At 54.9% G+C, this 19,742-nt stretch overlaps 3 protein-coding genes across 7 annotated transcripts; all 3 read left to right on the forward strand.

Moving 5' to 3' along the window:
* The first annotated feature begins 6,426 nt into the window (after positions 1-6,426).
* On the forward strand, positions 6,427-9,497 carry S100A3 (S100 calcium binding protein A3). 3 transcript variants are annotated; one of them, XM_008543245.2, is made up of 3 exons: positions 6,427-6,566; positions 8,260-8,405; positions 8,981-9,497. In XM_008543245.2, exons 2-3 carry the CDS (start codon positions 8,265-8,267, stop codon positions 9,143-9,145), a joined length of 306 nt encoding a protein of 101 aa, XP_008541467.2. In that variant the 5' UTR covers positions 6,427-6,566; positions 8,260-8,264; the 3' UTR covers positions 9,146-9,497. The 3 variants fall into 3 exon arrangements, with proteins under 3 accessions (XP_008541467.2, XP_070463383.1, XP_070463382.1); XM_070607282.1 differs by lacking the exon at positions 6,427-6,566 and adding an exon at positions 7,165-7,483; XM_070607281.1 differs by lacking the exon at positions 6,427-6,566 and adding an exon at positions 7,269-7,463.
* A 1,253-nt stretch (positions 9,498-10,750) lies between these two features.
* On the forward strand, positions 10,751-13,088 carry S100A4 (S100 calcium binding protein A4). Of its 2 annotated transcripts, none has more exons than XM_008543246.2 (3): positions 10,751-10,914; positions 11,869-12,024; positions 12,792-13,088. In XM_008543246.2, exons 2-3 carry the CDS (start codon positions 11,884-11,886, stop codon positions 12,954-12,956), a joined length of 306 nt encoding a protein of 101 aa, XP_008541468.1. In that variant the 5' UTR covers positions 10,751-10,914; positions 11,869-11,883; the 3' UTR covers positions 12,957-13,088. The 2 variants fall into 2 exon arrangements, with proteins under 2 accessions (XP_008541468.1, XP_008541469.1); XM_008543247.2 differs by having other exon boundaries at positions 10,866-10,914; positions 11,839-12,024.
* A 971-nt stretch (positions 13,089-14,059) lies between these two features.
* S100A5 (S100 calcium binding protein A5) lies at positions 14,060-18,757 on the forward strand. Of its 2 annotated transcripts, XM_070607215.1 has the most exons (4): positions 14,060-14,193; positions 14,972-15,121; positions 16,553-16,704; positions 18,477-18,757. In XM_070607215.1, the coding sequence occupies exons 3-4, from the start codon at positions 16,567-16,569 to the stop codon at positions 18,615-18,617; spliced, it is 279 nt and encodes a 92-aa protein (XP_070463316.1). In that variant the 5' UTR covers positions 14,060-14,193; positions 14,972-15,121; positions 16,553-16,566; the 3' UTR covers positions 18,618-18,757. The 2 variants fall into 2 exon arrangements, with proteins under 2 accessions (XP_070463316.1, XP_008541470.1); XM_008543248.2 differs by lacking the exons at positions 14,060-14,193; positions 14,972-15,121 and having other exon boundaries at positions 16,223-16,704.
* The last annotated feature ends 985 nt before the right edge of the window (positions 18,758-19,742 follow it).

A 19,742-nucleotide genomic window follows, 5' to 3' on the forward strand; every position in this document is an offset into this window, starting at 1 on the left:
CAGTCCAAGATGATATAATTCCCCTAAAAATGTTGTGGGCTTCCTGTGTATCAACTTATAATTCATTTAATTAGACAAAAGCCACACCTACAAATCTCTTTGAGACTGGCCCCTCTCCACCTTAGACTGAGAGTCAGTCAGTGTGCTGTGAGAAAACGTCCTTATGATTTTTAAAGACCCTCTTGTCTGAAAGCATCTAAGAGGCACACTTCTAAAATTAATAGAAGCTGTATTGTTTATCTGAGAAGATCTATGAGACTTGCCCTTAAATCTTTTTGAGGTCTCCATGAGGGATCTGTCTTTAGACTTCATCTTTGCCCTCAGGCCCTTTTTATTGGCAGGGCCCTAGATTTGACCTTTGCCCTGAGGCCATTTATTACTTTGAAAGCCATTTGCTGGCTGGAAAGACTGTCCTAGGTCTTCCATATTTCCTCTAAAATTCTGCTCAAAAACTGAACAGTTACTTCTTCTTCTTTGTTTTTTTTTGGTGAAGAAGATTGGTGCTGAGCTAATATCTGTTGCCAATCTTCCTCTTTTCTTTCTCCCCAAAGCTCACCGGTACATAGTTGTATATCCTAGTTGTAGGTTCTTCTAGTTCTTCTATGTGGGATGCCACCTCAACATGGCTTGATGAGCAGTGCCAGGTCTGCTCCCTGGAGCCAAACTGGCAAACCCCAGGCTGCCAAAGTGGAGTGTGCAAACCCAACCACTAGGCTACAGGGCTGGCCCCTGAGCAGTTCCTTCTTTGGTTCACCTCTTTCTTCTCATATTTTACCATAGGCAGCTGGAAGAAGCCAATCGGCACTTTCACTATTCTATCTAAAAACCTCCTTAGCCACATCCGTGAATTCACTAGGTACTCTTTCTGTTTTCCATGCTACCGCAGACGATAGTGTTTCCAGACATTCCGCCACTACGTAGTAAGGGGTTGCCTTTTCTTCAGCCTCCATTGTCCTTCAAATTATTACTAGCCATCTCCTTGAGGTTCTCCTAGCTTTCTTCCATTGCCTGGTCCCAAAGCCAGTGACATCTGCTCTCGGTTTTTGTAATAGCAGCATTCTACTCTTGCGGGTCTTTGATGAAAGATGCGAGGAGCCAGTCCATGTTAACTTTCTAAACTCTTCCTATCGCTTCCTCCATCGCCACACCTAGGTTACCATTTGATCTGCATCCTGAGTTACATGAGGGTACAGTTTGACCAAATATTTTGTCGTTTCATAACAAGGGTCCCCCACTTTCCAGCCTGCGCATATTGGGTCCTGCACATATCTCACTGTCTTCCCTCCTCCACTTAGCCAATTCCATATTTTAGATTCTTTTGCTTGAAGACTCTACTTTCAGATATGAAATTCTCTACCAGTTAGGCATTCATTCAGCTTTGAGTTGCAGATAACCCGACTAATAATAGTGGTTTTCATTGCCTTCCATAACAAGAAGGCCGGGGCAGGCCCTTCAGGGTTGGTTCAGGGGCCCAGAGGTGCCACATGACACCCAGTGTCTTTTCATCTTTTTGCTCTGTAATCTACAGCATGTCTGCTTTTCCCCTCATGCGTGTTGCTGCATGATCACAAGATGGATGCTATACCTCCAGGTCTCACTGCCCATGTTTCAGGCTGGAAGACAGAGGAAAAGTAAGGTGCAAAAAGGTTTACCTCAAGAGACTTTGCCTTTTTATTATGCAAGAAGTATTCTCTCCAGGATTTCCACTTAGATCTGTTTGGCCTGAACTACGTAATATGGCTAGTCCTAGCTGCAACCAAGTATTTTAGCTGGACGTGTTGACACTTGGAAAGAAAAAAATGGGTTTCTTTCAAAAATAATAAGGAAAGAGGGGATGGATAGTAGACAAGCAGTAGACAATATTGTCCTGAATCGTTTCCTTACTTGTCTTACGTCCCTGGGAAACTCTGATGCTTGGGAACTGCTTACAGGGTAGTTGAGACTAGAGCCTCTGAGAGATAGAAAGGAACCGAGTGAGAAGGTGCTGGGGCAACCTGCTTGTCCTCACTTACTGTTCTACCTTAACTGTGCATCTGGGGCAGGCAAGGCAAGGCCGGGCAGGTCCCAGCGATAAAAAGAGGGAAGCCCACCTTCCTAATATCCTGTAGGAAAGGGAGCCAGTGAATATAGGTCAGGGCATCAGGACAATGGTAATTAACATTTCCACAGCAGCTCTCAAAGCTTCATTTGTGCACACTGTCATTGCAGCCTCATGGTAACCCCGAGAGGAGCTATCATTAGTCTCTTTTTACAGACGAGGAAACCGAGAGGGAGCAGCATCTGCCGTTCATGGAGCACTCCCTCTGGCCAGGCTCTCTGCCTGGCCTGTTTGACCGTCGTCTCACTGAATCCTCACAGCCTTTGGGTGGAGGATGTGCTATTAGTTTCTGCACTGCACAGAGGAGGAAATAGAGGCTGGGAGAGGTTAAATAAAGAGCAGTGTTGGGGCTTGGCTCAGCTCTGTAAGAAAAGGCCTCACTTGTATGGGACGTAGGGGTGGTGGTCTGGGCCTTCCTTCCCTCCCCCCGCCGTCTCCAAAGCCTTGGCTTAGTGGAAGGTGAGGGGACCTGGGTGAGCACAGTCTAGACACTCTTGGTCTCTTGATCCTGAATCAACCGGGAACTGGGCCCACCCAGTTGCGTTATTTAGAGGTTGCCTTATTTTAGTCTGATTGAGCACAGTAAATTCCGGCTTCTGTTGGGGCTCAGTTCCAGGTTCCGGGGCTGTTTGGGCTGGTGGAGACTGGCCTCAGCTGGCTGCGTCTGGAGCTGCCCCCAGCTGGCTGGGGACAGAATGGGGCTATTTCTTTTCCTTCTGCTTATTTGGCAAACAAACACCAGACGTTCCTAGCTGGTCTCAACAATCTTCCCTCATCCCGCCCCTCCCCCCAAATCTCTGCGCTGGGGGAGAGAGCTGGAAGGTCCAGAAAACAGCACTGTTCCCAGGACTGCTGGCCAGGGTCTCTATTCCTTCCTCCTGGAACTGTGGCTGGGAGGAGGGTCTTAGGAGTGTACAGCTCACCTCTCCTCACATCCTACTGTCACTTTAGCCTTTGTTCTTTTGGGTTCACTCCTGGTAGCCGATTGACCATCCAAGAAAAGAGAGACTGAAGGCAAAGGTGGGCTCTGAGACAAGGGAGTGACTGAAATAGGGCTCCCCATGCTCCTGTCTTCAGGTCATGCGATCTCCCCACCACCTCACTGCTCCCAGCTGGGAAATGGGCCCAGCAGGCATTGACTTGGCAGTCAAAGAGGCGGTAGGGCACAGGCTCTCCTTGATCCCAGTTCAGCTCCTCTCCCTGCCCCTCCCCAATTCTGTAGCAAAGGCCTCCCTGCTCCAGCCCCAGTCATCAAGTCTCCCTTCCCACGCCTTCCCCAGCCTTGGCTCAGATGGTGAGAAAGGAGGTGATTCAGTTTGACAAGGTTCATTGACCCCATGGGGCTATGGGAGTGGGGGTTCACACTGTCTCTTGGGCCCAGGCCCTTTGGCACAAGCACACAGAATGTCCAAATGTCTAGGACACTTCATCTTATTTCTCCGAGGTGCAGAGCCGGACATCGATCCTCAGAGGCAAGGCATTTCCCCAGGGGCTTCGTAAGGTGGTGGTGATAGCCGGGGACAGAGGCAGGGAACGGGTCAGTGCTGCAAGTAGTGCTGCTGGGTCTGGTAGCATCAGCTGTCACTTCTCACACCCTTCCGCTCCTCCCATGGGGAGAGCCCCTCACCCTCCAGATGTGGTGCACCTCTCAGTGGTCAGCTCCCCATCTGCAGCAGGGAGCTCTGCTGAGGGACCGAGGGTGTTGGGCTGCACCCAAGGGTAGAGACTCGAGTGTGTGGACCGCAGAGGGTAGGAAAGGAGGAGGACAGTGGGTCCTGCTGGGGCTTGGAGGGGCTGTTAGCGTGGAATGCATTTGGAACCACAGCAGAAGGGGGATTCAGGTAGACCCAGGGGAACAGCTTCCAGCAGGGCAGGAAGATTCCAAAGCCTGCAAGAAGGACTTGGGAAGGCGAGGGAAGAGAGATTACAGCTCTACCCCCTACTGTGTGGAGGCAGAAGGGTGGACCAAATGATATGGTGGGGACAGCCTAGTTCTCTCCCTCCCCCTCCCCCCTCCCTGCTGCCTCCATCGAGGGGACTCAGCGTGGGATTGTTGAGTTGGACTCAGAGACCTCTGCGCTGACATGTCCACAGGAACAGCAGGTGATACAAAGCACTTTCACTTTGGAGTCTTAGGGTAGGCATCTTCCAAACCCATTTTGGAAGCAAGGAAATTAAGTCCCAAACAATGCAAAGGACGTGCTCAAGGTCAGGTGGCCAGAGGGTGGTGGAGCTTGGAGTGAGGGTCCTCCAGCCACAATGTGCCTATACCCAGACCTCCCTCCACCCCCTCCCAGCTGTCGCCTCCCAGAGTGAGCTCTGGCCTCTCTGCAGTCAGCCTCTCCCAGTGCAAACAAGGGTGCAGCACCCTGGAGGGCGGGGCGGCCCTGCAGAGAAACAGGAGAGGCCAGGGGACAAGGACATGTGTGCTCCCCTGACCACCCGTATAGAGCGTCCCAGCCCTGCGCCGTTTCTTTGCCTTAGCCCCGCATTACTGTTCTTCCTGGCGGTCAAATCACCAGTCTGTCTTACATTTATTTGTAAACGTATGTTTCTCCCACTAGCTCGGCTTCTCCACAGAGCAAGGACTTAACTGTTTCATTTATGGCTCTACCTCCAATGCCTAGGACAGGGGCCTCTAAATTTTATGTGAATAACGAATGGTTCCGAGCCCTGCCACATTTTGGTTGCATGACCTTGGGCAAGTCATCCACCTCTCAGTTAACATTTATGCTCTTTCCATGTTCCAGGCGATGAGCTTTGTAGATATTAATTCATTTAAGCCCCACAGCAATCCAGTGAATTGGTTACTATGATTATCCTTGATCACTGATGGGTGAGGAAAATGAGGCCTGGAGAGGTGAGGTACCCTGCTCTCGGGAGGTGGCCGGTGGCGGAGCTGGGATAGCATAGGTGGCAATAAGTGCTTGACCTAGAACTGAGTTAATTGCTGGTCCACTCTGGCCCCCACTTCTGCTCCCTCCTCCCCATAATTCCTTGCCTATAAAACAGGGCTAATCACAGCTCTCCCTTCCCTTCCCTCCCCTCTGCTCGCTCCCCTCACCCACAGGGGCTGAGTCTTCAAGGAAACCATGGTACAAGCAAGGTCTTGGTGCTTGGCCCCGGGGGAGGTCAAGGTATTGTAGGTTAGCTCTCTGGCTGCCTCCATGAGCATTAGGGCTTCTCAGAGTCCTGGGCGCTCACCTCCTCTTCCCCCTCCCACACTCTTCTGGGCCTTGGATTCTTTTTCTGTGAAATGGGGAGGGGTCTCTCAGGCTGAGGGATGAGGGAGCTAATAGAGAAGTGACATGAGGGGATTTCCATTCCTGGTCACATGGTGGCCTGTGCCTGCTCCAGCTAAAAACAATGAAAAAAATGCTGGATAGCATGAAAAAAATCTTTTTCCAAAGCATCAAGGAGCTGACAAGGCAGGAAGGAATGAGGACATCAAAATCTAAGTGAAAGCTGACTCCAGGAATGAGCAGAGTGCCAGGGCCCCCTCCTGCCCCAAGGGCATTGGCCAAACACGCCCAAATGACCTTTGGCTTTGATGATTTGTGGAGAAAGACAGAAGCTGAAGCCAGGGGCTTACTTGAGGAGGGGAGAGAAGGGTATCACCCCCCCATCATGCTGGGACCCCAGAGGGCTACACGTTTAAGCTAAAAGCCAGAAGAAACCCATCCCCACCCCCATGGGACGGCAAGGAATGTGGCCTTGGTGCTGAATGGAGTGGGAGGACTGGACACAAGGCTGAGGAGCTCCAGGCAGCCCATGCCTGAGTCTGCAGTCCAAATCCAGCCACAGCACTTGGGGAGCAGTGCGGGGAGAACTCAGCCTAGCCTGCTGGAAGTGTCCCCAGGAGAAACACACCTTCCTCCTATACTTCGGAGACGTCCTAGGGATGATCTCCCCAGGGAAGCAAGCAGCGTACAGCCCAAAGCCACCAAGGACCATGATCTGGAGATCAGGCAGGGAGGGTGGGTCTCCTGGCCTCAGTTGTTTCACCTGTAAATGAGGGGGCTTAACCCGATGCTCCCCAAGATCCCCTCTGCCACAGGATTCTCTAGGGGTGAGGCTGAAGTGTGTCCCCACTTTGGTTCTTCTGGGATCCCTGTTCACAGTGAAGAGATAGGAGGTGTATAGGATGGCCTAACCCAGTCCGTCTCCTCCAACTAGGCTGGAAGGAGATGGGCAGAAGGCTGGCCCCAGTTCCCAGCTCTGGCGGAGGCCGGAGGGAGGATGAAGAGGGCGGTGTCTGAGGCCCAGAGTGGGCCTTTGATGTGTGCATGGGTAGGTGGGCGGGTGGGGCCTGTAATAGTGGCTGCCCAGTGAAGGATGGAAGGGGAGCCCTGGGGCATCCTCAGCTTGACCTACTTGGGCTCCATAATTGCTTTCTTCCTTCCTTGGGAGGCTACAAATAGGGATGTCCCATCTCTAGGATCCTGCAGCTGAAACGCCAGCACCAGTGGTGAGTGCCAGCTGGGTCCTTCCCTGGACTGGGTGTCGGGCAGCTCAGGGTCTGTCTCCTGGCCCAGGGTCTGGGCATGGGGGCAAAGGGATGACCACAGCAGGGACTGATGATGTGAGGGCTTCCCTTGTACAGAGAGGGGCTATCAGGAAGCTTGGGATAGGAGATGTGCAGAGCTGAGGTGGCGCCTTGGGGTGGGGGCATTGGGCTAAAAGGGTTGGCGTTACCCGCAGTTAGCTCCCTCTCCCTCCCCCTGCCTCCTTCCTTCATTCCTGCCAACGGGTTGAGACAGGCCAGGGCTGCATGGGGAAGAGAGGATTCCCTCCAGTCTCCAGGCACTGAGCTTCCGAAAAAGCAACGGTGGTGGCGCCAGGCAGGCTGGCAGGAGCCCAGAAGGGCAGCTCAGCACCTCTGAAGTTCCTTATTCCCTGGGATCACGGCCCTTTCCTCTCCTGGGACCCCAGACACCCAGCTCCAATCCTGGGCTGTCACAGAGTGAGACCGCAGGCAGTGCTTGGTCCCATGCTCCCCTTCCTCTTATCTCCGCCCACCCGCCCAAACAGCCCAAACACAACCATGCCAACCATTTGTTCCACAGGGCCTAGCAGAGGGGGACTCATGAGGGAGAGAGCCTTGGCCCTGGCAGCCTTGCATCACCAGCCGCCTAGCCCCTGGGGGAACAAGGAATGAGTCACTGGGCTCACAGGGAAACAACACTTGCCTTCCTGGCTGCCTTAGGGTTTTCCCAGGCTGGAGGCATCCTTCCAGAAGGGCGAAAGGAAGGGACAGTGGAATTGAGGGGGTGGGCAATTTCAAGAAGGGCTTTCCCTCTTGAAGTGTACCCCTATGCAGGGCCTTCTGTCTCAAGATCCCCAGGACGCAGGGGGATGGCCTCAGGTGGGGCAGATCACAGATTGGTAAATACCACAGCTGGCTTTCTCTAGAGGCCATCTGGTTCAGGTCCCTGACTAGGGCTGTGAGGTGAGATTAGCTCCATTTTGCAGAAAAGGCATCTGAGACTCAGAGAGGGTAAATGGCTCAATTGGGGTTGCACAGCTAGTGAGAGGCAGAGAGGATCCTAGAAGTTTTTCTTTTGTATGCAGCTTCCTTGAGTTTGGAGGAGGAAAGATCAAGAGGAGGGGATGGTGGTGAGGCGATGGGTGCTCCTCTTGGACTGACCCTCCCTGAGAATGTCCAGCTTCTCCACGGGCCTGAGGACAGGAACAGGGGCAAGGGCCTCCTTGAGCAAGTTTCTACAGAAGGAGCTCTGGGGTCCTGAAGCAGGGGAGGCTTCTAGGACCAGGGGGCTGTATCTCACGGGGGCTGCAGTGTGGGACTGAGCCCTTCCTGGGTTTTGGGGATGAGAAAAGGTGGAGGGAATCAGGGAGTCCTGAGGGAGCCCCTGTGTTAGGGGGTGCAGGTGGTGTTGGGGGCACTCTCCTTGAGGGGTTTGCAGTGATGCTGCGGAAATGAGACCTCTGTCCAGGGAAATCACAACGGGGAGCAGTAGGGAAGCAAATTAGTGCAGCTGGTGTGATCACGGAGGTCCTCTCAGAGGAGGCGAGCTTGTGGGTCCAGAAGCCTGGTGGGGATCAAAACAGGTGTAGAGCAGTCCCCGGGAACACGGAGGGCAGAGGTGAGCAGAGGGGCAGCGAGGGCCTCTGCTGTGACTCACATCCTTGTTCTGTGACAGTGAGGATGGCCAGGCCTCTGGAACAGGCGGTGGCTGCCATCGTGTGCACCTTTCGGGAGTATGCGGGGCGCTGCGGGGACAAGCACAAGCTCTGCCAGGCAGAGCTCAAGGAGCTGCTACAGAAGGAGCTGCCCACCTGGACCCCGGTGAGTACCAGGGTGACCACCCCGCAGGGAAGCACTGCTTGGAGAGTCTCTGCAAGGAGAGACCTGGGGATGAGCTCTGTGCACAGGACAGCAAGGAGGGGTGGAGGCTGCTCTTTGGGGAGAGGACTCTGGGAGAGAGCTGACACAGCAGGCGTCTCAGTTTCCTCATCTGTAAAATGGCGTGACAGTCATCATACCTGCTGCCTTGCAAGGTTGTCAGGAGGATGAGCGAGATCATGGTGAAGAAGGTCTAGCACACAGTAGGCACTCAGGAGCAAATAGTAGGTGCTCAATAAGTGATCCCAGGAGGAGGAGGAGAATGAGGCGGAGGAGGAGGAGGAGGAGGATTAGGGAGGAGGTTAACATGGGTGAGTTATCAGAATGGGTAGGTGAGGTTGGCCCCCAGAAGAGGTGTGGGTTGGGCTGGGTGAGACCAGCCAGGAGGGGAGGGAGGGAAGCAGTGTGTGTGTGTGTGTGTGTGTGTGTGTGCGTGCCCGCGTGCGCACGTACATGCATGCACACAAGGCTGTTGTGCTCTCCTCAACCTGCCCCTTCACCCCACCCCTCCCTCACAGACGGAGTTCCGGGAGTGTGACTACAATAAATTCATGAGTGTTCTGGACACCGACAAGGACTGTGAGGTGGACTTTGTGGAATACGTGCGCTCGCTCGCCTGCCTCTGCACCTACTGCCACGACTACTTCAAGGACTGTCCCCCAGAGCCCCCCTGCCCCCAGTAGCCTCTGCTCCAGTGGACAGGGCCGGCCAGAGGACGGGGGCTGCTGGGGCCTGCTCCATCTCTGCGCTGAGCTGGTCCTGGGCATGTCACTCACACTCCACCTCACTCCCGTACTCTCTCCATCTGGAATCTCTCAGCTTTGCCCCTGATATGTTAACCCATTTTACCCACGAGGCCGGGGTATGTGAGGGGACCTCCCCAGGATCACAGCTAGTGATGGGGAGAGCAGCCAGCCGCTGCCTTCCTATGGTGATGGGTTTGAGGCTGTTGAGGCCCAGCAGAGTGTGTGCATGAATGAGACCATGATGGGAAAGGGCCTGTTTAACTCCTAATAAAGAACTGGTGTCACTTGGCTTGGTTTGCTTCTTCTGAGACAAGAGCCAGGGCCTCGAGTCAGAGACCCGCTGAGGTCTTCATTCCCCTCTGGCCTTTTCCATGGGAGGACAGGAGGCTGAGCGCAGTTTCAGACCCTGCAGAAACGAAATGGTCTCAACGGCCCAGCAAAAGGGGGTGGGGTCCACACAAGGACAATGTCCAGGGGAGGTTGGGGGGTGTCTCTCTCTCTCTCTCTTTCTGGGGTTTTTGAAGAAGAAGCTCCCTTGGGCTGTCAAGGAGGATGAGGTTCGCTGGGGTGGAGCTCAGTCCTCGTGACAGGATGCTCTGAGGGTGGGGCCATTGGGGGTGGGGTGGGTTTGTTCCTGCCCCTGCTGAGGGAGCCCAGAGTGCAGCACTAATAGGATTAGGGTGTCTGACGTCTGATCAGGGTGTTGCTCACCCAGCCAGGGAGGGGTGCCCTGCTTTGGAGGAGGAAGGGGATACCTTGAGGCAGACCCCAGCCCTGAAGCCACAGCCACCTGAGGGGCTTCACCCCCAACTTCTGACCCCGACTCAATCCCTGAGTTCATACCCCACCCTGAGAGGTTAACCCTGATCCTTTCCTCCCCCATTTGTGCCATTTCACCTCCAACTTTCCATCCCAACCTGCATTCTTCATTCCTGGTACCCATCCCAGTTCTAAGCTCCCCCTCCTGACACTCTACCCAGCCCACCCGCTCTGGGTGCCTTCAGTGCATCTCTGAGCCTCCACGCTGGACTCCCACTCCCCACTGCATCCCTCCCTCACCCAGACCTTTCTCCACTGATGTGTCTGTCTGGTTCCAAGGTCTCCTTTGGGTGTTAACCTGTTCCGCATCCCAGACCCCCAGCTCCTGCCCTGGGCCTGACCCAGCATGGCAGAGAGCACTATGGGGAGGGGAGAAGGGCAGAGTGAGCTGTCCCACAGCACTGAGCCTGGGGTCCCCTCCCTTAGTTTCTGGGCAGCCACATTTCCAGGACAATATCCTACCTGTCACCCACGACCCCTGGATCCCCTTTCCAAGCTGCTGGGTGGGACCACTCCCTCCTTGTCCCTCTACTCCAGGCACAAACCGCCCCTTCCTCCAGGTCCCTAAAACTCACGCTGAGCTGTGCCCACTGGGGAGGGGCGTACTCCACTGAGGCCCCCATCTGTGCCCCCTAGGGCTCTCCCATTGTCCACCTGTATCTGTGCCAGCCTGGGGCCGGAAGCTGGGTTTCCAGGCTGGGCTGGTGGAGGGGGCCGAGGCACTTAAACCACATCAGCCCACAGCAGGAGGGCTGTCTTTCCCTCTCCCCCATCCCCTGTCATGGGCAGGGCCTGGCCAGGGTATAAATAGGTCAGACCGCTGGGCTTTCCCCACTCTTCCTCTCTCCCCAACCCTCTCTCCTCAGCGCTTCCTCTCTCTTGGCCTGGTGAGTTGTGGTCGCCTGACTGGCATGCGAGGGGTGTCAGGCCGAAGCTCGGGGTCGGAGAAGGGGGGCTGGTGGCGGCCAGATGTGCTAAATGGGTCCAGATGTGAGGTTCTGATGTGGAGGATCTGGGGTGGGATGTGTGTGTGCGTGCATGTGCGTGCATGCGTGCACATGTATGTGCACGTGCAAGAGAGAAAAAATAGCAAAGTGTGCAGGTGGCTGGATTCGAGCTATCGGAGGGGTACTGGGATGCTGGGGCTTGCATATGCTGCTGTTGTAGTATGTTTTGGTGTGCATGTGACCTGTGGGTATGCACAAGCACAAAGCTTCTGTTTGCACAAGTCCATGTGCACACTTGAGTGAGGGAGGCAAAGTGAAGGCAGAAGGCGACTGTGTGGGCTTTTGTTTAGTAGTGTCCTATGAACCTCTGCCTTGCACCCTGCAGCCCAGCCCAAGGGAACTTGGCTGCCCGCCCCACCCCTTCCCTGCATCCTTGCCTCTGCCACCTCACCCGGCCCCTCCCTATGCTAGGCTAGGCGCTAGGCCACTGTTTTTTTCCGCTGCAGGCCCCTGGGCAGGCTTCCAGCAGCCTTGCCCAGTGCTGGGAGGGAGAAGAATGGGCCTGGGTGGGGCTGCTGTGGGCTGAGCTGTGGGAGTGAACAGACTGAATAAGGGATGGAAAAAGCGCTGTTGTTGAGCATGGCCCGAGGGAGGCCCCGGGAGCTTGCTGCCTGAAGCCCAGAGCCTGCGCGCAGTGGGCCTGCAAATGTTCACATTGCCCACCGCACTCACCCTTCCCACCAGGGGCTGAGCCCTACCTTTCTGGGCTCCCCGATGGCAGGAGCAGGGTCTCACCAAGTGGTCCTGGAGGGATGGGGGTGGGTGAGGCATTCTGAATACATGACTGGGAGTGGGGGTGGGAAGACAAGGGTGTCTCTGTGACCCTGCCCCCAGATCCTGACTGCCACCATGGCGTACCCCCTGGAGAAGGCCCTGGATGTGATGGTATCCACCTTCCACAAGTACTCTGGCAAGGAGGGTGACAAGTTCAAGCTCAACAAGTCAGAGCTAAAGGAGCTGCTGACCCGGGAGCTGCCCAGCTTTTTGGGGGTGAGTGCCTACTGCCTGGGAGTATGCCCCCATGTGGAGCATTCCCCACAGAGGAGGGCAAGGCCCTAGGAGGCCCAGTCTTCTTGCAGAGCAGTAGCTGCAGCTGGCATCTATCACTGAGATGGGGAAGGGGGGCAGAGCTTGCTGTGGCTGCCTGGGGTGGAGAGAGAGAGTGCCCACCACTCCCTTCCTGGCCCCCAGCAGAAAGGGGGCTGAGTACGGGCCAGACACTCTGCCAGGTGCTTTGCACAATGTAACTGAAGAGAAATTAAGGCTCAGAGAGGTTAAGTAATTTCCCAAGGTAGTGTGCAAAGCTGAGATCTGCAAACCAGGATGGTCTGCCTCTTGCTGTCATTGCAGCCATGAACAATTTCTGAGTTTCTATTTGGCTCGTGGATGTGAAGGCACAGTTAGGGAGACACTCACACATCTACAGACTTCCCCAGAGCAATCGCAGCTTCCATCTGTATCAAACTTTATGCAGTTTATAGATTGCTTTCATGGCCACTATCTAATCGGATTCTTAAAATGACCCTGAGGGAAGACACTGTGGTGCCCTTCTCCAGCTGCACCTAGATACTCTGACTTCCTCATCTGAGGGGTAACCCTCCTCCCATCCTAGTTTAGCCCTGAGAGCTGGAGTTCCAAAACTGGGCCCCCAAAGGTGGCTGCACCTTCCTGAGCTCTGATCTAGAGATGGAATCCTGGTCTAGTCTTGGTTCCACTCCCGGGCTTCTGGTTTCTACCTGTAGCCTCTTCCCCCGTAGAAAAGGACAGATGAAGCTGCATTCCAGAAGCTGATGAGCAACTTGGACAGCAACAAGGACAACGAGGTGGATTTCCAGGAGTACTGTGTCTTCCTGTCCTGCATCGCCATGATGTGCAACGAGTTCTTCGAAGGCTTCCCCGATAAGCAGCCCCGGAAGAAATGAAGGCTCCTGAGATGCGGGTGGGGCCTGCCAGCTGGGGTCTTCTCTGTTGGCAGTGGGCATGGTGCCTCACCTTGGCTCCTCCAGATGGGTGTATGATGCAGAGCAAGTTCAATAAAGATTCTTGGAAGCTTTGAGGCTGATGGTCTGAGAGACTCTAGGGGTGTGTGCGTGGGGGGCGCTGAGAAATATGTAGGGGTGGTGGTGGGGAGCACTGGTGGTTGAGCTTAGTTTTGTGGAGAGCAGACTAGTGAAGGTGGGAGAGGGATGTGAGGTGACTGAGGGTGTGTGTATGCACGTGTGTGTGCATGTGTGTGTTTGCGTGTGATAGAGTTGACTCTGATGGGGCCGAAGGCAGGGGGAAAGAGACCCGCAGAGGCTTGGAATGCCCCAGCTGTGGGATCTTAGCCAGCCTGCTCACCCCTCCCCACTCTCCAACCTTGCCTCTGGCGAGACCTATAACTGAGGTTGGAATGGGACTGAAGGTCACATCTGTTCCTAGTTGGGGTCTGGAATGGAGTCTGGGCACCCTGGGGGAGAGATGGGGGAAAGGGTTGAGTCACAGGGAGGGAGTAGTGAGGCCAGAGAGGAATGGGGCGGAGGGCTCAGTCTTGAAATTTACAGCCCAGGCCCTGTCCTGTCACGGCTTTCCAGTGCCCTGGCTTCAAACCCTGGGAATGGATGAATCCTTCCTGTCTGTGGAGGCCGTGTGCAGGGAGACCTGGCCATTGGCAGCAGCATGAAAATACTGTCCTTCTCTAACTCCTCTCTCTACCGCAAAGGTTCTGGGGTGGATCTGTTATCAGTTAGGAATCATGCCCCTTCAGAGAAGGACGAAGGACCTCAGAAGGGATGAGTAGAGGATAGTGGCTGGGTGGGAGTGAGGGAGTCACTGGGAGGTGACCCTAATTTTGGAGACAAAATTCCAGACATATGATCTGATAAATGAAATTGAGATTATCATCCCCCCACCCCCCCACCCCCCCACCCCCCACCCCCCCCCTCCGCATATAATATCAGATACGATGTTGCTTTCCCTTAAAGGCTATCGGCTCCAGCATGCAGTGGGTGAGATTGAGGTTAGACTTCCAGGCCTCCTGGGTGATATGGGGACCTTTAAGAAAGAGGTGAGCAGAGGGCAGGTCCAGAGGCAGGGAGGGTTTGGTTCCCTTGACCTCCCAAGCCTTCCCCTTTGCTTCTCATCTCATCGTGTTTTTCTCTCAAGTTTCAGAGGAGTTGGGTAGGTGACTCAGATGTTCCCCTAGAGTGTGACTGCGGAGACTTGGGTAGAATTTTCATCCAGGAAAAAGTTTGCCTCCTCCCCGCCCCCCCACCCGCCCTAGTCTGCCCATCTTCCACGGGAGTGCCCTCCCCTGAGCCTCCTCCTGCATCACTCTCTACTTCGGAAACTCCTGTTGCTTAGCGACCAGTCCCTGCTGCCTCTCTAGCCTGGCCAACCAGGGGTGGGAGTGGAATGGGGGCTGGGGGGGAGGACCCAGGCAGGCTAGGGTGGGGCTGCAGCAGCGACAGATTCTAAGCCCCTAACTCAGTTCTGTTCTCATACTTGGACTGGTTGGCAGTAGAACAATGTCTGAGTCTCTCCTGGGATACAGGCAACTCTCTCTGACCCCTACCCCATTCATTACTGCACCCTGATCCCTGCTGCCCCCAACCCACAACCTCTACCCCATCACCCAGCCCCACCCTTTCTCAGATCCCCTCCTCAATCCTTGATTCTCAGTCCTCCATTTCAAGAGTCTCTGTGAATTCTTTCCCATGAAGATGAGTGAGGTTTAGAAGAAATCGCTCATTTAAAAGCCCTTTAAAAATCTTAGGCTCCATACTAGCTAATGACCCTGACAATGCCCTTGGCAGGAACCATCGCCCCCCACTGCTTCTCATCTTGAGGTGTGTCTGCTCCGCTCTTGGTGTGAGTGGAGGGCCCCAGTGTGGAGAGCAGCCTAGGGCATGGGGAGATACCCTGCATTTGGCCCACACCTCCTGGGTCTTCTTTCCAGGATAGCCCGCTTTCTCCTCCTCCACTCTGTTGTCCCATCAGATTGTGAGTTCTGATTTTTGGTTGGGAAAACAAAGTTTCTGGGACTGAAGATGTGTGTGCCATGGTGAACTCAGTGTGCCCCGCCTCCCTCCACTTGGAAACAAGGAAGGTGAGATTGGCAGAGGGGGTTTCTCCCCAGCCCCATCCCAAGAGGCTCTCACCTGGGCTTCCTCATGTCCCCGGCCCCTTCTCATTGGCCCTTTCCCTGCCCTGGTTTCCTGGTGATGGGAGCAAGGGAATAAAGACAGAGAGCAGTGGGAGGGAGCCTGTTTCCGCTGCCTGGTTCTCTGGTTTACTCTTTCCTTGGTGAGTCTTTCCTTCTGATCTTCCTGCTCATCCATACGGTGGGGCAAGGCGGGTGATGAGACCAGAAGGTGACAAGCTGTGGTGACCTCCACCAAGGAAGGCCCAGTCCGATGAGTGGGCATGTGCTCAGGGAGGAGAGGGCAGAGGATCTGGAATTGGGGTTATCAGAATTTCCTGAGAAGTGACTCTAGGGGTGGAGGTGGAGACCAGGACCAGCCAGGATGCTCCTGCAGATACCCAGAGGCGCTTGCCTTCAGTTGTGGTCCTGGCTGAGTCTCCTGGAGGTGGGGAGAAGCTGAGGGTTGTGGGTGGTGGGAGATGAACGACAGGTCCAGTTCGAGAATCACGAGGTGGGCTTTGGGCTGAAGGGGAGAGCCAGCAGCTGCTTCCTCCTTGCTCAGGACTCTACAGAGATTTACCTGCACCCCTCAAGTTCCTCGGGTGTTGCCTCCTTCCTCCCTAAGGGGGAAGTGGTTTTCAAGTCTGAGTCACAGGAGCTCCAGCTGCCTTGTCCCTTGGGTGGGTGCAACTGTGCTGATGGCCTGGAGGGCTCCATTCAAACCCAGCCTCTGGCTCCAGCTCTCAGAGTGACCCCGGAGCTTTCACTAGGCCTGCCCCCTCACTGCCTTGTGGCAGTCTGCACGTGCAGTTCCCTGGGCTGGAGACTTGAGACCAGCTGGACAAGTCCAATCACCTCTCCCCAGTTTCCTGTTGAGACCTTATCTCCCAGTTCCAGCCCCCTCCAACCTCTGGACTCTCCCTTTGCCCTGTCCCCCACTTCTACAATGGGACACTCCCCGCTATCAGGTCAATCAGGCATCTGTGCACAGGAGGGTGACTATGGTGAGGACTGTCTCTGGAAAATGAGTGCCCAAGCTGGACGGGGCAGGGAGAAGTCCTTACCCTTTATCTGTTCCATGTCTGCCACCAGTTTTTCTTTTGGGGAGGTCATCCTGTCATCCCTCTGCCCCTAGACCCCTTTTTCAACATTCCCTAAGCAGGAGAGCGTGCAGTCTCCTGCGAGCCTGGTCAGTCTCACCCCTCTGGCCGTTCCAAGACGGCCTTGGGTCTCAGTCCAACCTGCGCCGACACATTTGGGTCTACTCGTTGGTGGATTTCAGTCCCATTACGGGTTCCAGTCTCTGGTCCTTGAAGGAGGGGCTGGGAGGTGGGGGGAGTAGAAGGTCTGGCTTCCCCTGGCAATGTAATCGTCTCCTTTCCCTTCACCCTTCAGAGCCACACACCGTGATGGAGACTCCTCTTGAGAAGGCCCTGACCACTATGGTCACGACTTTCCACAAATATTCGGGGAGAGAGGGCAGCAAACTGACCCTTAGTAGGAAGGAACTAAAGGAGCTGATCAAGAAGGAGCTGTGTCTTGGTGAGGTAGGTGACTGTCCCCCTCCCTCCAAAGTCTGAGTGCTCCCATGAGTACCATGAGGGGGTACCATGAGGGGGAGCACCCATACCACTGACAGAGTGAGGCGAGAGGCCCAGCTCTGCTTCCATAGACATCTAGCGTGAGGACACACACCTGCCGTCAAGGTGCCCTAATCTCAGCCAGGAGCAGGGTGGCCAAAAGGTACGGACAGAGACCAAAGGAAGAAGGTGGGCAACTTGGGCCAACAGAGCTTTGGACCTCCGTGCTGGAGGGTGAGTCAGGGTTCCCTGGAAAGAGGAAGGGTGGCATCTGGAGGGTGGACTACGGCCTGGGTGAGGGTTTAGAGAACGAGATCAAGGAAGCTTCTGTGTTGAGGCTAGACCTGCAAAGCCATGGTGGAACCTGTATGAGGGATCATGGGGGATGAGGGGACCCAGGGGGTCCAGGTCGAGCTGTGCACTGCTCAAGGGCAGGGCCCCAACCTGACGCCCCTCCATGCGCCTGGCACATCAGGGGCTCTCAGCTGGTGCTGACTTGGAACCAAAAGGACCTTTCTGCTCCTTTGTGAACACAAGGTTGGAAGGAGACCTAGTTGATTCTTACCAGATGGAGATGGTGGGAGGGAGATAACTGACAGAGGGGAAAGCCTGTGAGGTAGTCAAGATATTATTTTAACAGTTAAGAAAAAATTGAGGCTTAGATACATTATATAACTTGTCCAAGGCCACAGCTAGTATGAGGCTGAGTTGGAATTCCAGGCCAGGCCTGTGTGTCACCCTCCCTTTTTCCTTTAAAATTCAGCTTGCAGGCCTCTCCTGTCACATCCTGAGCCCTGGTGGGCCGCCCCAGAGAGCAGCTCCCCTGAGTTGCCCCTGTGGGCAGGGGAGAAGCAGGCGTGGGTGTCCCCCGGCTTGCCCTCCGGGCTTCCTGCCAGGCTCTCTGCATCCTGGGGTTAATGAGGGCAGAGGGAGGAACCACGAGCTGGCAGGGGTTAGTTACAGGGGGACAGGGCCCCTGGGGAGGGCCTGGCTATAATAGGAGCCCAGACTGGGAACAAAGATCACGTCACAGAGAGGCTGTTTCCATCTCCGTATGTCTCAAAGTTCTGTCTCCTGTGGAAAAGCTGGAGCTGAGGGCCCTGAAGAGGGGATGGCAGGATGTGCCTGTATTTTCTTCTTGTTCCACCCGAAGGCCCTGTCTCCATCCTCTTGGCAGAGCCGGGCTTGGTGGGCAGGGGACCAGACAGAGAGTAAGACTGGGTGCCAGGCACTCACTTCCACTCAGCTGTCTTGCAAGCTCTCCTAGAGAGGAAGGACTCGACCGTTTCTCAGCTCCAACACACTGCTCTCCTGGAGAGACGTGTTGTCTGGGTCAGTTCTCAACTCTCCCCTATAAGGACAGAAGGAGTTGGAGACAGGCATCATGCTCAGGCCGCATAGTCACCGACCTGTTTCTATTAGGTGTTATATACAACCTAGACCATTATTTCTTTGGATGGTGCAGTGTTGAGAGAAGGGAGGCTTGACCAGCCTTCCTGCTGTGATTTATTTAGATTCAGGAGTCAGGTCCCTGAGCCTCTGCTTGGTGCCAGGCCCTGTACTGGGTGTGGGCTGAGGGGAGACTCGGCGGGGGGGGGGGTCGAGATGCTCAGACGGTTGCTGACCCAGCTGGGGATCACCCTGAGGCTGCCTTCCCAGGGGATGGGTGGCACCACACACAGCAGTGGGGCAGGGCAAGGCGGTGTGGCTGACCTGTTCCTCTTCCTGGGTCCTCGAAGAAGATGAAGGAGAGCAGTATCGATGACCTGATGAAGAGCCTGGACAAAAACAGCGACCAGGAGATCGACTTCAAGGAGTACTCGGTGTTCCTGACCACGCTGTGCATGGCCTATAACGACTTCTTCTTGGAGGACAAGTGACCGGGGCTCAGCTCCTTGCCCTTGGCCTCTGCAGCTCCTCTCACAGACCCTCTGTGGCCCCTTGCGCTCCTCTCCCTCTCAGATGGCCCTGCTTCAGACTTCTCTCCCATCAAAGCAAATAAAGATTTCCCATTCCAGGTGTCTGGAGGCTGGTTTTGAAGACATCTTGTCCACCTTGGCTGGGGATAGTGTGCAAGGAAAAGCTTCTCCTTGAGTGGGTTGACAGTCTCTGGCATTAGGGTCCTGGGCTTCCACCCCACTTCTTGTCCTTCTACAGTGTGACATCATTGAGCTTATCTGGGCTTAGGTTTTTTTTTTTTTTGGTGAGGAAGATTGGCCCTGAGCTAACATCTGTTGCCAATCTTCCTCGTTTTTTTTTTCTCCCCAAAGCCCCAGTACATAGTTGTATATCCTAGTTGTAAGTCATTCTAGTTTTTCTGTGTGAGATGCTGCCACAGCATGGCTTGATCAGTGGTGGGTAGATCCGCACACAGGATCTGATCTGGTGAACCTGGGGCAGCAAAAGCTGGCATGCAAACTTAACCACTATGCCACCCGCTAGACCCTGGGCTTAGTTTTGCCGTTCTGGAAAATGGGGAGATTGGGCCAGGCTTCTGCTTGCTGCAGAGATGCAGAGAAAGCTAAGAGGGAAAGTGCTTTGAGAGTGAGGACACGGAGGGAAGTGGTGCACAAGCCAGTCTGATTTGTCACCAGCTTGCTGGAGGCCACCCTGCAACACCAATGCAAAGGGGAAGTCTGGCTCTGGCTCCAGGCCAGCCCCCTTTCCCTCTCCTCCATATCTCCCTCAGCCGCAAGTCCCACCCCAGCCCGTCCCACCCCAATCATCTCTGGGGTCCAGTGCTTTTTGCTCTCCCCACCTCTCCCTATCAAAATCATTTCTCAGGACAGGATCTGAAAAAGATTTTCACTACAGGGTGAATAACTAATGATGCTTACAAGGCTCGGCTCAGGCGTGTGTGCACAGTAGTGGGCAAGAGGCTCCGGGTGGAATGCCAGGCGCGGGGGGAAGGGAGTGGGGGCGGTGGTAGGAATTTATTTTTGCTGGGAGATGGATGTTCTAGACGTCCTTTAAATCATATCCTGTAGACCACTGGCTGGTCCTCT

This window comes from Equus przewalskii, unplaced genomic scaffold (genome assembly GCF_037783145.1).
Source record: "Equus przewalskii isolate Varuska unplaced genomic scaffold, EquPr2 ChrUn-10, whole genome shotgun sequence".
NCBI lineage: Eukaryota > Metazoa > Chordata > Mammalia > Perissodactyla > Equidae > Equus > Equus przewalskii.

Coding starts and splice junctions, on each gene's coding strand:
- S100A3 (XM_070607281.1), top strand. Junction 8,406..8,980: donor AGCTGCCCACCTGGACCCCG/GTGAGTACCAGG, acceptor CCTCCCTCACAG/ACGGAGTTCCGGGAGTGTGA.
- S100A4 (XM_008543246.2), top strand. CDS start 11,884: ATGGCGTACCCCCTGGAGAAGGCCCTGGATGTGATGGTATCCACCTTC. Junction 12,025..12,791: donor AGCTGCCCAGCTTTTTGGGG/GTGAGTGCCTAC, acceptor CTTCCCCCGTAG/AAAAGGACAGATGAAGCTGC.
- S100A5 (XM_070607215.1), top strand. CDS start 16,567: ATGGAGACTCCTCTTGAGAAGGCCCTGACCACTATGGTCACGACTTTC. Junction 16,705..18,476: donor AGGAGCTGTGTCTTGGTGAG/GTAGGTGACTGT, acceptor GGGTCCTCGAAG/AAGATGAAGGAGAGCAGTAT.